Source organism: Electrophorus electricus, chromosome 2 (genome assembly GCF_013358815.1).
Source record: "Electrophorus electricus isolate fEleEle1 chromosome 2, fEleEle1.pri, whole genome shotgun sequence".
In the NCBI taxonomy this organism is placed as follows: domain Eukaryota; kingdom Metazoa; phylum Chordata; class Actinopteri; order Gymnotiformes; family Gymnotidae; genus Electrophorus; species Electrophorus electricus.
This window is the reverse complement of record NC_049536.1, coordinates 28023441-28041598: the sequence shown is the minus strand read 5'-3', so window position 1 is coordinate 28041598 and position 18158 is coordinate 28023441. Positions and strand designations below refer to the sequence as shown.

The window sequence follows — 18158 nt, the reverse complement described above, 5'->3', positions numbered from 1 at the left end:
AAATCAAACGATGACCTCAGCGAGAACCAGCTGCAGCCGCTAACTTTCGTTTCACGAAAAGGAAGCATCTGTGTGCGAGTAAAACGAAACTCGTGCCTTTCCGACTCTGTACGGTACTCTTTGTTCAGCTTCACCGTCGATGGCAGCTCCGTGAGCATTGGGCAGGACTTCAGTATTACTCAAAGGCAGGTCTGAAAAAATCCGTTATATATAGCTGTTTTATATATATATATATATATATATATATAATTTAATTTATATAAATTTAAGCAAAACAAGTTCAGTTGTTTTAAAGTGTTTCGCGGTTCAGTGTCATGTTTGGTAAACACTTTTTTAATTTTGAACGGGCTTGTGTGTCCACAGGCGGTCGTGACAATGGAAAAATGAACCGGACAGTGAAGCGTAGGAAGGGGGGAAAGTGAGTGGCTCTGTAGAAGGCTCTCATGTGTTTATTAACTTATACCAGTAAAATACGACTATTCTTTAAAATTGGCATTACCTTTTTTTTTTGGTACGTGCAGATGTATCTTATTACATTTTAATGTTCTTCCGTTAAGAAACGCTTTTGGTGCCACTTCCCCACCTTTTATTGACTACCTGAAGGAGATTTTGAGAAGATACCCGGATGGGGGACAGATATTGAAGGTGGGACTGTTGATTTTATAATTCATGTTATGGCGGTGCATATTTGCTTAGATTTAGGGTTTATTTGGGCTCTTATGAATGTTTTGTTCAGGAGCTAATACAGAACGCAGATGACGGACAAGCTTCTGAAGTTGTGCTCATCCATGATGAGAGAACATATGGCACGCACAGTGTGTGGACTGAGGCTCTTGGAAAGTTTCAAGGTAATGGGTACTGGAATGTGTTCTCACTTTATCCACAGATCTTACTCAAGTCCAAGTCAGGTTCAGAGTCACTTTGTCATTGCCATTTTATATTATATAATTTTATATTTTAAGTTCCAAGCAAACAAATATAAAATTCAAATCATGTGACTTGAGTCATCAACCTTTTATAATCAGTCTGAAAGTACAAACTCATAATTTTATCTACACAAAACAAGCATTTACCTGAAGCTTTTATCCAAAGCAACTTACAATTTTGTAAGGAATACAACTTGAGCAATTGAGGGTTAAGAGCTCAGGGGCCCAACAGTGGCAACTTGGCAGTGGGGAGGCTTGAACCAGCAACCTTCCATTTACAAGTCAAATAGCTTAACCGCTGAGACACCACTGTCCCCTAGCAATCTTGATTCGTGTTTCATGCACATTGAGTTCTACAGTTTTGAACATTTGTCTAAAATTTCTATCTGCCATTCTTGTTACAAATTTGATGTAATTTCTGATGAAAACAACAAAGTAACTAATATAACTAATAGAATTCCTGCTGAAATACACCCATGACCGATAGTTCACACACCATAACTTAAGTCCTAGATACTATCCCCAGGACCAGTGGTATTCATTGGTTAGATTTCCTGTCATTTTCCTAATGTGCTTACAGAACCTTTCTAAATATCACTGGTGATTTACATAGCAGTGAGTCCCTGCAGTTATACTAATGAGCAGTTTGGATTGGCAATACTCTGACAGAAATGTGTCCTGCAGTAACCAAGACGGTTGGGTATCGTTGCGATAAAGAGAGACTTAAGATGGCGCCAGTGCCTGGTCTGCTACTTTTTTTATTTTTAGTTTTTTTTAAACATGACAACAAACCAGTCTGATACATTTTTATTTCTAAAGCAAATTTGAACTTCAAAGTGATCTGTATATTAAGACCTTAAAAATGATTAATATTCTTAATTAAATTTGATGTTGCCCCTTTTTTAAACCCATTTTTCTTAAAAAACATTGCACATGCTGGTGTCAGGATCCTTTTTGGTGAAATTCATTCATACTTGGCGATCATTTGAACTGTGTATAAGGTTCTACCTACTATGGTGGGCATCTGTTAGCATCAGCGCACGTTTGATGTTATCTAGTCATGGCAACATGACATGCAGTAAAGCTTCTGTTACCTGCAGCATGCATTTTGGAGTCCCAGAGGGTAACTGTTTCAGTTGACAGCTCAGGCAGTATTTCAGTCAAAAATCTAATTTTCAAGAATTTTTGGAGTTTAAAATTTTGCTTCTTAAATTTAGAACCAAAGTTGCTAATTGATGTTGCTAGCAAACACAGGTCAGCAGCAACCCTTCATAAACACATGCCCCAAAAATTCTCTCAACCCATTCAAATCACATCCAGGTCTTAATAAAGGTTTCCTGGACTAGTGGATGTGTTTTAGTATGCAGTATTGACTCACTGTGAACTATAAACATGAGTCATTCAATAGTTTAGTAATTATCAAGTATTTCACACCATTGTTGTTTTTGGGGGGTTTTTTTGTGTTTAACATTTCTGACAAACAGTACTCTCGTTTCTAATGTACCCCACACGTATATGCATATTGATGAATTTCTGCTAGATAATAGACTCTCGTTTAGTCTGTATTTGTGAATCTATTGTGATCGTCACTACCGCCATGGTGATGTGTTCAATCTCCATGGTAACTTGATGTATGCTTGCTGTCTAAGTGGTGTATGTGGTGTTTTTTTTGCCCTCTTCCCTTCCCTTTTCCCTCTTGCCAAATAGTTATTTAGGTGTTTGAGGTATTTATTATTGCAAATGCAGAGGTGTTTAAGAGTTTCTTGAGGAAAGATTATTGAAATCTAAAGTACCTTGGAAGTGGAAGTTCGGAAGTGAGAACTAAATGGCTACATCAAGCTGATGAGTACTTCTTCTAAATCATGGTCTCTCTCTTATCTCTCTCTTATCTATTACAAAACAAGAACCAGTGGCAGCCTACCAAGGGTGGGGCTTGAACTGGTAACCCTCCGATTATAAGCCAAGTACCTTAACCACTGAGCAATGTACATGACTTCGTTCTTTTGGTAGGACCTGCTCTCTATGCTTACAATAATGCCGCCTTCTCTGAAGAAGACTGGGAGGGTATACAGCAAGCAGGAAGGAGCATCAAGCAGGACGATCCAACAAAAGTGGGGAGATTTGGGATTGGCTTCAACTCTGTATACCATGTTACAGGTCTGTGGATGGTAGTAAATCAATACCCAGTGTGTCATATCGCTGCTTTAAAGGTTTAGTGATGTGTTTTACATTTGCATTTGTATTTTTATTTGACATGTTCTAAAACCAAGAAAATACTAACTTCTTTTTTTTTTTATATAGATTTGCCATGTGTGTTTAGCTCCAAACACCTTGCTGTTTTTGACCCTCAAAAGATGATGTTTGATGAAGAACGTGAGGGCTATCGATGGTCACTGGAAGATGAAGAGGACAAAGATCACCTTGCAAAATATACAGACCAATTTAAGCCTTTTCAAGATATTGTTAGTCTAGTCTTCAGTTGTTCTTGGGACGAAATCATTAGAGGAGAGTACTTCAAAGGAACACTTTTCCGATTCCCTTTGCGTAATGAACCTTCGGAGATTTCTGATAACTTGTACAATGCCAAGAAGGTCACGCAACTCTTTGACAGCTTCATTGCAGATGTGGATATTAGCCTTCTGTTTCTGAGAAAGGTGTCATCCATTTCTTTGCTTCATATTGACACAAATGGGACTGTTAATGTCAGGATGAAAGTTTCTGTGTCATCTTCAAGTCCTCTCCAAGAATGTGGGATGCTTGATTTCCAAAGAGAGTACGTAGAAGGCACAACCAGTTTTAAGACTGTGTCCTGTAATTCGCCATCTAAGGAAGAAACCAAGACCAAGTGGCTAGTGACAGCCTGTCATCTAAAAGAAGGATGTGTACCTGAGATTGACACACTTGCTGTCAAGATGAGTTTTCATCCTCAAGTTGATGTAGCATTTCAGTGTGATCAAAATGGAACACATGCCGCTGGAGGTCTGAGCTGCTTTCTGCCTCTTCCAAACAACGAGGCAAATAAAACCGGGCTCCCTGTTCACATTAATGCATGCTTTGGCCTTACAGACAACCGAAGGTACATCAAATGGCAGGAGGTTGACCAGAAGAACGACGAAGCCGCCATGTGGAATGAACTGCTGGTGAAGGAGGTGCTTCCTCATGTATATCTAATGATAATACACGATGCCATTCAGTTGGCCAGAAAATCCAAACTGCCTGCCAGCACTGTTTACAATCTTTGGCCTGACCTGAGCAAGACAAAACACAGGGTCAGATGGCATGAGGTTGCAATGGTTTTTTTTAAATGGTTATTACAAGGTAAAGAAGTATTTTATCTTGCCGAAAATGAGACAAGCTGGGTGGGCATTTCTGATGCAGTTTTTCTGAATGGCACTGTTGATGCATGTACAATGTCTGCAGTTGCCCAGCTATTGATTTCAGAAGGAGAAAATCTTGTTACTGTACCTGAACATGTACTGAAGGCAATAGAAAGAACTTTCCCAGAAGCTGGCAAACTGCATTGGGTGACCCCATGTTTAGTCAGAACCGTGCTCTGCAGAAGTGAGCTTGGACGTCTTTGTAAGGGTGACAAACTGTCTCTCTTGGAGTATGTGCTTCGTGATGGAAACTATAAAGAGCTACATGGTCTACAGCTTCTGCCACTTAGTGATGGAAGGTTCAGATCATTTACCAATGAGGAGGATGACACCGCTTTGATTGACAGTGAAGAGTTTCCACGGTAAGTACTGAATATAATGATTAAACTTATAATACATCTAAATATGTGAAAATGTCAGTGCACTAACATGTAAATTATTCTTTGTCTAGAGTGCTGTTGCCATTTTGTAAAGAGAGGTTTTTGCCTGATGATCTGAAATGCAGCACAATCCAGCATATAAGACAAATGGCTGTAAAAAGTATGTAAAGTTATGTTTATGCTAAATTTAAATAATTACAATGTATTGAATTTTCTCGATATATGAAAGGTTTTATGTGTTGCAGAAGATTTTGATGAAATATAGTTAAATGTAAACACTGGTAATTTGATTACTTTCCTCTATTCCAGACCCAGATTTGTATGCACTAATTAATTTGGATGCAAAGAATGTTGCCACACTCGCAAAGAAACACTTACCCAGAGACTGGAAAGAGGGACAAGGTCATGTGAAATGGAATTCTGGTAAACAGGATCATCCACCAAAAACATGGCTGACAGAATTTTGGAAATTTCTGAATACTCACTGGGACGAGCTAAAGGAATTTATTGGCATGCCTTTAATCCCCCTGGAACCACTTCAAAAAACAGGTAGCTGTACACTGTTGGCAAGACTAGAGAAGAATTCCACTTTAATATTCCAGAGTAGCAGAGAGTCTAGCTTATCAGATCAAATTCAGAAGGTGCTGCAGACGGTGGGAGGCACAATCATTAAAAAGGATGAGTGTCTGAAGCATCATGACATTGAAAATTACGTCCTGCTAACTTCACCAAAGAATGTTCTTCAAGTCCTCTTGAACTGTAACGGAGACAAGGTCATCAGTGGCATCACTTCTGCTTCCCTTCATGAAAAAGAAGAGCTAAAGACGTATCTCTCATCTTTAGAAAGTCTCTCGGAGGCCGAGCAAAATTTGCTCTCAGCTCTGCCCATCTTCCGACTGATGTCTGGAAAATACGTTGCTGTTCAGTCAAAACAGGCAGTTATTTTGAAGTCCAACCCATCCATCCCACATGATCTGCCCGTGCCTGAGACCATTGTGCAGTGTGCGAATGAAGCTGATCGCAGGCTGCTGACTCTTCTGAAGGTTGATCTTCTAGATGCAGCGCAGTTAGCCTTTCAGCTGGTGAACTGCATTGAGAAAATGTATTTCAGCAATGAAGATGAGGAGAAGGTAATGACTTGGATACTGACACATGGAAACATCCTCTTCTCACAAAGTGGGGAATTGCTTGGTAAAAGCAAGAATCTGTCTTTCATTAAGACAGAACAGGGAGAGCGTAAACAACCGTCAAGTGTATTTGATCCCACAAACAAAGTTTTTCAAGATCTTTTTGAGGAAGATTTCTTTCCGCTACCAGTTTACAGAACCCCATTGATGCTTCAGAGCTTGAAACACCTTGGTCTACAAATAAAAGAAGAACAAATTTCCTCAATAGCTTTACTTCACGTTGCCTCACAAATCCAAAAACTCCATGTTCACTCACGAAATAAGGCATTTAAAAAGGCAGATGTTCTTGTAAAAGTGCTGAATAGAAATGATTTACTCTCAAACTTCTCTGATAAGGAGAGAAGAGAGCTTATTCAAATGCAATGGGTGCCATGTGAAAATCCAAACACCTTGAATATGAAAGGCAATCAGAAGAGGGGTCTCTACAAACCATCTGAAATAAGGGCTTCAAAGTATTCCCCAATTGTGGGACATGTCATGCCACTTACTGTAGAGTTAAGTGAGGGTGTTTGTGAAAAACTCAACCTTCTTACCCCTCCTCCAGCTGAAAAGGTCATGGAGAACCTGTGTGTTTTGGGATCAATGGCTCCAATCATGGCCAACCCAGATTCAGATTATGAATTTAAAAACAAATTACACAGCACTTACAAATTTATGCAAGAAAACATTGAATATTTCAGAGGAGAGATTAACAAGAAATGCATCGCCTGGCTCTGGTGCCAGAACGAGTTTGTGTCGCCTCGAGATGTAGTGCTTTTCTATCCACCTGAATTGGATCTTTCCCTTTACATCAAGAAAGTGCCACATGAATTTTTACCATATGCCAAACTGCTGAAAGAGTTTGGTGTAAAGGAGTCACTCATGCACGAGGAGATTGAAGACATATTTCATGACATAAAACAGAGCATTGATGACAGAGACCCACCTTTTGGTGAGGCTTCGGAACTCAAGGTGTCCATAGCCATCCTTGATTGGATGCGAAAAAATGAAATGCCATTGAGTGGCAGTACCCCTGTGCCCGTCAGGGCACCAAACCAGAATTTCACTCTGCAGCCGTTGAAGAACACAGTATTCTGTGACATCAGTGATGAAGGGTTAGATGACCTGAGACAAGACCAGGAGGAATTCCACGTTATTCATGAGGAGGTACTAAGTGTGACTGCAAAATGGCTGAAAATTCCTTTGCTAAGTACCCGCATCTTAAAACCACAGTTTATAAGAGTCGAGGAAGAATGTCCAGGAATTGAGCAATGTGGGCAAGCAGAGCCAATCACACAGAGAATTAAAAACATACTCAAGGAGTACGATGAGGAAAGTGACATTTTCAAAGAACTCATACAAAATGCAGAAGATTCTGGGGCAAGAACATGCGGTTTTCTCCTTGACTTCAGAGTGCACCTTCCCGAAAGCCTCATTGATGATGGAATGGCCTTGTGCAATGGGCCCTGTCTTTGGGCCTTTAATGATAAGCTTTTTTCAGAAGAAGACTGGAAAAACATTGTCAGAATTGGATCCAACTCAAAAGGAAACAAGATTGAGAAAATTGGTCACTTTGGACTTGGTTTCAATGCTGTTTACCACGTGACGGATATTCCCTCTATTTTAAGTGGAAAATGTCTTCTCATTCTTGACCCAAATGTCACCCACTTGGAAAAACACATTCACAGCGAAGCAAATCCTGGAATTAAACTTGACTTGTTTCAAGAACGGCTGTTCAGGAGATTTCCTGGGCAGTTCAAACCCTATCAAGGAATTTTTGATTGTGATCTATCAAGAGCTAACCATACATATTACAATGGAACCCTGATTAAATTACCATTTCGCACTGCAGAAGAGGCTCTTAAGTCAGAAATTAGTTCTAAAGTGTATGACAAAGAGCGCATAAATGCCTTTCAGGAACATTTCACTAGTGATTCCCAAACTCCTCTGCTATTTCTACAGAACATAACGTCTGTGCCTTTTCAGATCATTTCTGATGATGCTTTCACACCTCCACTACAGGAACAAATTCAGACACTATTCAAAATCACCAGAGAGGTAGTATGTTCCATTAATATTTCAAATGAATCCCACCTCCAAGAGATCAGGGACACTTTGGAAAACCTTGACATGAGTTTCCACAAGATTGTTGATTGCTTCACAGCACACATTGATAAAATAATTCATGAGCATGCTGGGACATCCAGCAGCCAGTATTGGCTTCTTTACTCATGTCTTGGAAGTAAAGATTCAATGAGAATGTTTCAGAGAGAATTACAAGAGTTAAAGTTTTCCTTGCCAGTTGGAGGAGTTGCTGTACCTCTACAAAGAGAATCAGAAAATGTATGGTCCCCTGATGAAAGCTGTGAGGTCGGTCAGGCTTTCTGTTTTCTGCCTCTTCCAATTGAGACGGGCCTCCCAGTTCATATCAATGGGTCTTTTGCAGTCACATCCAACAGGAAAGCTCTCTGGGAAAGTGGTACAAAAAAGGAATGGAACAAAGCATTACTCCAAGATGCTGCAGCCACTGCCTACATTACTACACTGCTTGAGTTGAAGAACCTGGCCCAAAATGGGAATCTTCAAAATTATGCATACTGCACATTCTGGCCTGATGGTGAAAAAGTAGGTAAAGCATTTCAACCCTTGGTTCATGCCATTTACTCAGCTGTTGCACAGAACACAAAGGAAGGATCTCTCAAACTCTTTAGTAATGGACAAACATGGTGCTCAATTAACAATGCAAGATTTCTGGATCCAAATATTGAAGGAAATGAAGCAGTGGGAGATATAGCTCTGAAAGTGTTCCTAAATGACACAGACTCTGGCTACTGTGCCGTTCCTTTGCCATCATGGGTAAGAAATAGTTTTATTCGTTGTGGTTTCAGTGAGGTGATAAAAGAGAAGACATTTCACTGGGTTGAGTTTTATCAAATGGTTTTCAAAAACTTGAAAAACATGGATGCGCATTGTAGAAATTGTCTTATTTTGAATGCTATTGACATGAATGACCAAGCAGTTGATGAACTCCTGAAAAGCAATCCATGCATTCCGACACAGAAAGCTGGGACACTTCAGTTCATCAGCAAACTTGTGAATCCTCATGGGAAAGTGGCATGTCTGTATGAACCAGAAGAAGGGCGCTTTCTTGATGATGGCCAAAATGATTATTTTACACCAAAACGGATCCAGCGACTGTTGGGTTTGGGGATGCTGAGTGACGTTCTCACACTTGAGGAAGTTGTAGAGAGAGCAAAGACCATTTCCAGAGTTTGGGACCAGGACAAAATGAAAGCACAGAGACATCTTCAATGTCTCTTTGACTGTATGAAGGGATGTTCTCATGGTGTTGATTCCCCATACTGGGAAATATTGGCACATGTATCATTTCTTCCTGGCCAGATTATTGATCAGGACAATAGTAACACATCCGTCCTTAAAAAGCCATCTGACGTGTACAGTTACAGGTGCTACAACTTGGTGAACATGATTGAATTCACTGTTGATCATTCAGTTCTGCATATACAGCCAGATGACCCCCTCCTCACAAAATTGAGGGTGAATAAGAGCCCACCAGTTGAGACAGTACTCAAACAACTGAAGGAGGTCTATGATCGTTCAGATGCAATTGAAAAGTCAGAGCTCCTCAGTGTGACCAAAAGCTGCTACGATTATCTCAACAAGTATTTACTTGATGATGGAGATCCTACTGATATTATTAAACATGCACAATCAATTCCATTTGTTTTTATTGAAGACCGCTTTGTAAATGTGCGCTCAGTAGCCAAGACCCAGGAATTTGAGGGAAAACCATACCTGTACGTCCTTCCTCCCATTTTCTCCAAATTTGAAAAGCTCTGGCACTGTGTTGGCATCAAAGAAAGGTTTACTGCAGACCAGTTTACTGCTGTACTTGAGGAAATGAGCACCGTGCCTGGCCCACTTTCAAACTCAGACCTTCATATTTGTCACATCATAGTTATAAAAGGATTGTATGAGTCTAAAGAAGGCAAGGTTAAAGACTGTCTCCTACCTGATGAAAGAGGTGTGTTGACATATGCAAGTGAACTCAACTTCAATGACAGTCCTTGGATGCCACAGCAAGCTGAGCTAAATTTCTGCCACAAACTGATATCGCGTAGTGTTGCATGTTATTTTGGCGTAAACACAACAAGGCACCACACACTGAAGAATCATGAAGTTGCTGGATTTTCGCCTTTTGCTAAAGAGTTTGGACAACGAGAGAAACTCACTCTTAGAATAAAAAACATAATTGAAGCATATCCAGCTAAGAAAGATATTCTTAAAGAACTCATTCAAAATGCTGATGATGCAGGGGCAACGGAAATCCACTTTGTGTGGGACAAAAGAGTACACAACACCACAAAAATATTTGGAGACAAATGGGAGTTGCTTCAAGGCCCAGCACTATGCGTGTACAACAACAGCAAGTTCTCTGATGAAGACCTACAAGGTATTCAGCATCTAGGGGAAGGAGGAAAACGAGGCACTTTGGGATGAACTGGGAAATATGGAATTGGTTTTAATTCGGTTTACCAGCTGACCGATTGCCCATCTGTATTATCTGGTGATGAATATCTCTGCATATTTGATCCGAATCTAAAATATGTCGAAAGTAGTACCCAAGAATCACCAGGCTGCATGTATTCCATGGAAGAAAAATTCAAAGAGTCTTTCAAGGATGTTTACCATACTTTTCTTCCAGACAAATTTGACCTTAACTCTGGAACAATATTCAGGCTTCCCCTCAGGACAGAAAAAATGGCAGATCTATCAGAGATATCTAAACATGTAGTTGAAGATTACGAAATGAATGAACTTTCCCAAACTTTGACTAAAGATCCTGAGGGACTGATTCTCTTCTTGAAGCACATCACAAAAATACAGTTCCATGAGATCAGCACCAATGGACGTGAACAGAATTATTTTCTAGTTGAGAAAAATGTCTCGGAGAATAACATACAGGAAAGGGAATGTTTTCATAACGATGTTCAGAACTGTCTCAGATCTGGAAATGTAATTCCATGTCAAGCAGTATATAATGTGCAGATCTCATATGGAGAAAAGCACAGCCAGTGGGTTGTTGCAGAGGAGTATGGTTCCTTCACACAAAGCCATGAGACAGAAGACCACTCAAATCGCAAGGTCTCTCAAGTGGCCCTGGCAGCTTGTGTGGACAAAAAAGCAGTGGGAAATGAATTTCATGGAAGGGTGTTTTGCGCTCTACCACTGCCAATCGAAACAGGTCTCCCTATCCATGTAAATGGAAACTTTGAAGTGGATTTTTCTAGAAGAGATCTCTGGAAGGAGGATGCTGAGAGTTTAAAGACTGAGTGGAATCAGTCATTGAAACTAAACTCTATTGCACCTCTGTATGCTGACCTCCTAACATTTCTCTGTGCAACTTTTAAACAGGATAAGCCCAGCTGTTTATATTCTCTTCATCACCTGAACTCTCATTTCCGTTATTTTCCGACTATGTCAAAACTTGTTTCACCAGTTTGGCACAAAATGATCAGTGAAGTCTACAAGTCAATCCACAAACGAAACCTTCCTGTGATACCAGTTCTAAGATGTGAGGATCATTCACATCTCTCAGGTCCAAAATACAGAGTTGATTGGTCCAGTCTCTCAAAACCAGATTCAATGGATTCACCTCATTTCACTACAAGCACCAATAATGACCTCTTTGACATTTTGGAGAGCATTGGAATGAAAATAGTACCACCCACTTGGAAAATTTTAGAAGTTAAAGAGAGTTTTAAAACCGCTGGAGTGGAAGTGGTTGAAGTTACTCCTTTGTCAGTGATAAGTTATCTGAAGAAAAAACCACTGAATAATCCTTTACAGACTGATGATGATTTACCCTTAGCTATTAACCAGACTTTGCTTAAAGATGCACAAAGTTGTTCAAAGATCCTGGATTTTTGCATAATGACTGAAGATAACAACTCTAGCTCTGTTGACCTCAATGGGCTCCCTCTTCTACTGACTCAAGACCAGATGTTAAGGAAATTCAACTCTGATTCGCCAAAGCTAATGTCAAAATTTAGCAAAATGTTTCATGGACATGAGGCCAAATTTGCAGATTTTTGTGTTAATAGTAAACACATCAAAATTTTCCAAGAGGGTAAATACATTGAAAAATTATCTATTCCTATAGCAGCAAAGATTTTGAAACCAATACTGCAGCAACTGCTCGAAGAGTCATTATATAATGAAACAAATGGACTTTATACAGCAAGCACACCCATGATAACATGGCTAAAAACACTTTGGAACTTTTTTAAGGATCAACTCAAAGACGATTCCCAAGGTAAAGACAAAGGTCAAGCCTTTAGTGAAGTAAAAACACACTTCCTTGACAGTCCCATTTTGCCTGTCATTTGCCCAAGTCAAAATAAATGTTTCCTACAAACAATCAGGAATCTTCAAAGTGTTGTTCTTGATTGTCAAGAGTTCATTTCTCCCTCTCTCATCAAACTTGGATTCATGGGGATAGACCATACATTTTTCCAAGGTTTTCATCTGTTTCTGCATAATTATGTAGAGCCAGAACTCTTAAATATCAGAGACACCACTTCTGTTTTGAAACAGCTGTATCACGTTCATGATTCGCAGTTTGAGATGCTTTCTGGTGAAGAAACTGATGTGCTTCAACATTACTTGCAATCTGGGATCAGCTTCTCCAAGAACACAGATGAGTATAAAAGGATGCTCAAGTCCTTGCCCTTATTTGAGACAATATCTGGAAAGCGTCAGAGGATTAATTTGCATAGAAATGTATTCATTCTTCAAGCTGAGTTCAAAGGAAGCTTTCCAGACTTGTACATTTTGGATGATAGTAACACAGTTTTCCTTAAGGACACTTCAATAAACAAAAACTTGTCACAAGATCTAAACATCCCAGTTTTAGAGGACTTAGAATATTGTGTACAATTCATGCTTCCCAACGTGCAGAGCCTGACGGAGACCCAGCTTCTTGGTTTATTAAAACTCATAGTGAAACTGAGGGAAAAATGTAGCTACAAGAATTATCAAGACACTATTGCCTCAAAACTGAGAGATGTCCAACTTATTCGAGATGTTCATGGCTACCTTCAGAAGGTCTCATACTACTTTGATGACAAAGTAGACATTTATAAGGTTATGCTTCTAAAAGAGAGGTTTGTGCCAAAGGAATTTTGGGAGTTGTTCAAAGATTCAAGTGCTCAAGCAAAGTGCCTTCTAAAGGAAGTGGGACTGAAACATAAGGTGTCAGTGAAAGAGATAATTGAATTCGCTCTTCAAATTGAATCTGAATCTGGTGCTGGAGGTAATACTGAACTGCAAGTTCTTAAATGCAGATCCTTAACATTGCTTAAGACTATTCTGAGTGATGAGAAAAAATATAAAATTTTGCACAGAATTGCAACCATCAAATTTATTTTTCCCATGCAAACTGAGTCAAGACTTCATGATTATCACAAACCTTTTGCTGAAGAAAGAGAAGTTGTAGCCATCAAAGGATCACTGTTGGAAAAAAATCCTGGTCATCAGAGTCTCATATGGACAGCCATGCCCATACTACCCTCAAAAGGCTACTCTCAAAAGCAGCTAGATGCCCTCAGGTCTGCTGGGGCATTTGATGAGCCCCTCTCTGAGCACATAATGCAAAACCTGAAAAATATCTGTAGGTCTCAGTGTAAAACACCAATGCTAATAGACACAAGAGCTAAAGTGTTCACTACATCATATGCATACCTACAGACAATTGATTTTAATGCACCTGAGCTGGTTGACCTTCCGCTTGTCCTCATTGAAAATGACACAAACCTTGTGAAAGCAAGCCAAGCAGTTTTCACACTTCCTAATTATCTTGAGTTTAGGCCTTACTTATATGTCATTCAGGTGAAACATGTGATGTATGCTGAATTTTTCAAGAAGGTTGGTGTTAAAGAAAAGGCCAGTGCCACACAACTCTGTACCATACTCCAGGAAATCTACTCGGAGACTGTTGACAAGAAAACACTTCAGCCAAACCAGCAGAGAACAGTCCAACGTGCTGTTCAGCAGCTTTTCGCTCTGATTAAAGACGAGCCAAAAGCACAACATTTTTGTGACAACGCACTGTATCTCCCATCAACAGACGGGAAGCTCTATGAATCACACACGTTGTTTTTCAACGACACTGTCTTTCAAGCCAATCGATTGGAGACTTCCCTGGAAACAAAACTGAAACTGCTTGTGAAACTGTACCAATGTCACCTCGAGAAAGACCCTTTTGAGCATCAGAAGTTGTTGCAGCTATTGCCCCAGGGAATTCGCCCCAAATTCCTCTCTCAAGTAATTTCTGAGAGCCTTGCCGGTGTGCAGGTGGACCACTGTGATTATGGAAAGGCATGCAATTTTAGTGGCTGGTTTGAAAAACACTTGTCTTCCCGTGAATTTCTACATGGTCTTATCTGTTTGATCAGAGAGCAGAGTGATGGTACCATTTCACAAACAGATGCTGCACGCATGTGTCAGAGAGCATTTGGTAAAATCCAGATTGTCTGTTGCAAATCTCTCAAAACTGAGCTTTTGTTGAACCAGGAGCCACTAGAAGGTACCAAGGTGGAAACACAGATTTATGTGGAAAAACAGGAAGATGGCTGCATCTTCTATTTGAAACACAACAATAACATGGCTCCCAAAGTAGTGACAGAAGTCAACCTCTATCTAACGAAAGAAATCAATGGTCTTCTCAAAAACATGCTCAATTCTTTAAGCTTACCAGTCCTTGGCCAGCTTTTGTTATGTGAAAACATGGAAGATGTTGAGAGAGCCTTGCAGCAAAATGGAATTCTGAACAGTGTGAGTGACGAAGAAGGACTTTGTAGCTGCCTAATCCCAGGAACTCCTGTGCCAGAAGAATGGTACGATTCCCTTGATATGCACCCCCTCAACAGTTTTCAAAAAGGCGAATACGTAGCCTTCAGAAAAGACGAATCAAAAATGGAATACTTTTTTGCTATTGTGGTAGAGTGTGTGAATGTGTGGTCAGGATCTGGAAGGCAAATACCCTCAAGATACAAAGTACAGGTTGGGAATGATGAGTGGACTGAAGTAAGCTCTCTTGATCTCTATCAGTTTAAGAGAGAAAAGCAATCATCAGCTTTGGCCACAAATGGCACCTGCACAGAAATTGACATTATGCCAGAGTGTATACCATCAAGGAAGAGGCCCTTACCACAGAACCTGGAGGAGGCCAAAAGAGACATAGACCAGATCTTAAAAGAAATCTTGAACATGTCAAATGAGGACAAAAGGAAGGCTATTAGACGCCTTTACTTAAGGTGGCATCCGGACAAGAACCTGGACAACACAGATCTGGCCAACGAGGCTTTCAAATATCTGCTGAACAAAATTGATGAGGGAGAGAGTGGAAGCACTGAACCCAACACGTCCTCCAATTGGAATGACTTCACAGATTACTATACCAGTTGGGACAATGAGGCAAGGTCTCATAGGAGGGGACGAGAGCAATTCTATCAAAACAATTCCAGATGCCGATATAACTTTTGGTCACATTACAGAGAAACCCCAAAACCAGATATAGAAGAAGCTAATCGCTGGCACAGACAAGCACAGTGTGACCTTGCTTCTGCTCACAGCGAAGCTGGAGACAGTGGAAGCCCTGAGTGGTGCTTGTTCAAAGTGCATCAGGCAGTGCAAAAAGCTCTGATTGCTACGGAGTACCGGAGGAATGGACAACACCCTGGCAGCCTCTCTATCGCAAGCCTCGCGCAGCGGGTGTCCCGATACGGGACCTGCCTGAGCGATTTTCCCAGTGCTGTGACTGAGCTCAGGGCACTCGGCGTGGACGCAGACAAAACGCAGTACCCAAACCATCACCCCTTGCCCTGCATTCCGAATGAACAGTTCAAATCCGATGACGCAAAAAGGGCAGTGGACATCGCGGCTGAGCTGCTGCAGCGGCTGCAGCGATTTATTGCTGAATGATCTGTATTTCAGTTCTAAAAAACTAGTTCAGAGGCTTGATTTTAAATGTAACTGTAGTAATGTAAATGTAAAACATGTTGTTTCAGAAGTTTCTACATCTCGTAAATTCCAGAATTTTCCTTTTGCATCATTACAACTTACAAAAATATGTTCTAATGGATGTTCTTTGTAGTGCTTGAGACAATAAATGTTGAATTAGTAAAGTCAGTTTAAGTTGTACAGTGTCTACAAAAACATGTTGTATAAGTAGCACTGGCCTTCAATCTAAATTTAAAAAAAATTATTTTGAATTTATATAATATATAAATATATGATTAAAATATATTAATATTATATATATTAAAATATATATAAAAATTCAAAACTCCAGACATGTATGAGGGTTAACAACCAGTCTGAGTGTGATTTATGTCTGTCTTTCAATCCACTCCTTTATTTTAAAATGTAACCAACAGTCCATTAAAAGCAAGTTATTTATTAGAAATCATGTTAACGAAAGACAAAAAAACGTCAGCCAAAAAGCGAGCGCTTTCTTTGCATCTGGTTCAACAGTGAAGAAACCATAGCAGAAAAAAAAACCTTCATATCTACATGTGCTTTATAGCCCTAGAAACAAGCATTCTCCCTAAAGTGTTGTTATAATAGCATGAATTATCATGACGTGTGTGGTTAAGACAGTAAAAGTTGTAGTTGGGTCAGCTCAGAGGCCCTGCCTGTGCAAACATCCTGTTAATAACTTACACATATTCTGTACACAATTATAGCAGGCTTAATGCCTGATATTTAAGTGGTGAATCACAAAAAGCAAACAAACCAAAAACATGACGGATTGCTGCCGTTGATAGAAGTGGTCTCTTTACAGTGCCAGCATACTCATTATGCAGTGAATGAGTGAGAAATATGAGCGACTGCTGTTATGCTTGCCCTGAAATGAATCCCCTTCACTGGCCCCTGAACCCTCACCTGCAGCTGACGTTTTCCTGAAGTGACCATATTGTCTGTGGCAATGTTTGGTAGATGTGTTTGGAATGAAATGATGTGCTGGAGGAGGGAGTGAGTAAATTACAGCCAAGTACATAAGTGACCAGAAAATGTCACTCCAATACATTCATTTTCAAGGGTGATACAAGCCAGTTTAGGCATGGGTGGCCATGGCATATAACAGAAGCCAACACACTCCATGCTGTAAGAGTTTAGGATACGCACAAAGATATTCTGGGTCACTGAAATGACTGTTAGCACTGACTATATTAGCAGGACACAAAAATGATCAGAACCAGACCTCAAAATCTATTCTCCCTGACTAGGACACATACCGCGCCCTTCATCCCACAATCCTGAAAGGTCAAAAGTGAAACTCAGTCAAGACATGTGCTAGAAAAATGACCCAACCACAGGCAACAGGAAATATTTAAGGCTCAAGTTAAGAAGCAAAAAAAATGCACTAGTGTAATGATTTCTTTTATTGAGGATGCCTTTGGATTAGATATCTAGTTTTCCTGAATCTTGTCTTCTACCGTGACCGCTTATTCCAAAATTCCTTAAGACATTCAAAGCACTTCACACTCACCACAGCGCTTACGACAAAAGCTCTTCTGTAAAGCATGACATTTAAAGTGTGAAAGCTGGGATACCCATGGAAACTTGAAGGACGCTGTGCTGCTCAGTGCTAGCACAGGTGTACCAAAGTCTGCTCCTGGAGCTAAACCAATTTGACCTGAATTCAGACATCACATACCTCATTAAGATATTCACACACATTTCTCAGAGCAGGAGGACACGAGCCAAACACAGAGCTGCGTTTCCCTTTTGCTTTGCAATCCGCTTGATGTTAAGATTGTTATCTATCTGAGAATTCCTGCTTTGTGAGATGACACATTGCCCTCCCGGGAAGCTTGCATCCAGCTTATGAACTCTGCTGGGTTATTAAATATCCACGTTAAGGTAAATATAATAACAATCATGAAATAATACAAATTAAGTTATTTAAATACAGAAAGTTCTAAACTCCATTTCACTGGTAATGATGTTGAATCGGCGGGGTGAGTAAACGCTGGTTAAAGTGAAGGATTCCCCACACTAAGACCATTCTGCTGCTTTTCCGAATTCATTTTTCTTTAGTTTTCTTTTCTTTTTGTTTACTGTACAGTAAGAACATTTTGACCTCTGACACTGACAGTATTTTTTTTAACTGTCAGTATTGGCAGTAAAATATGAATGTGTATGTTTTTCTGGTTCTTCGCCCGAAAGACCAACACAGGAAAATGATTCCCCACAGCAGATGTTGTTACTTCAGCGCGAGGA

The 18158-nt window shown here is 40.0% G+C and overlaps 1 protein-coding gene across 1 annotated transcript; it reads left to right on the top strand.

Moving 5' to 3' along the window:
* Positions 1-72: 72 nt before the first annotated feature.
* Positions 73-16057, top strand: si:dkeyp-118h9.7 (sacsin). The gene is made up of 8 exons (XM_027022174.2): positions 73-189; positions 364-418; positions 558-645; positions 737-848; positions 2937-3083; positions 3228-4665; positions 4755-4843; positions 4993-16057. Exons 2-8 carry the CDS (start codon positions 384-386, stop codon positions 10368-10370), a joined length of 7287 nt encoding a protein of 2428 aa, XP_026877975.2. The 5' UTR covers positions 73-189; positions 364-383; the 3' UTR covers positions 10371-16057.
* Positions 16058-18158: the final 2101 nt, after the last annotated feature.

Excerpts from the sequence above, each read along its gene's own strand:
- si:dkeyp-118h9.7 (XM_027022174.2), top strand. The coding sequence starts at position 384 with ATGAACCGGACAGTGAAGCGTAGGAAGGGGGGAAA. Across the intron at positions 849-2,936 it reads GGCTCTTGGAAAGTTTCAAG|GACCTGCTCTCTATGCTTAC; the intron begins GTAATGGGTACT and ends TTCTTTTGGTAG. Across the intron at positions 4,844-4,992 it reads AAGACAAATGGCTGTAAAAA|ACCCAGATTTGTATGCACTA; the intron begins GTATGTAAAGTT and ends CCTCTATTCCAG.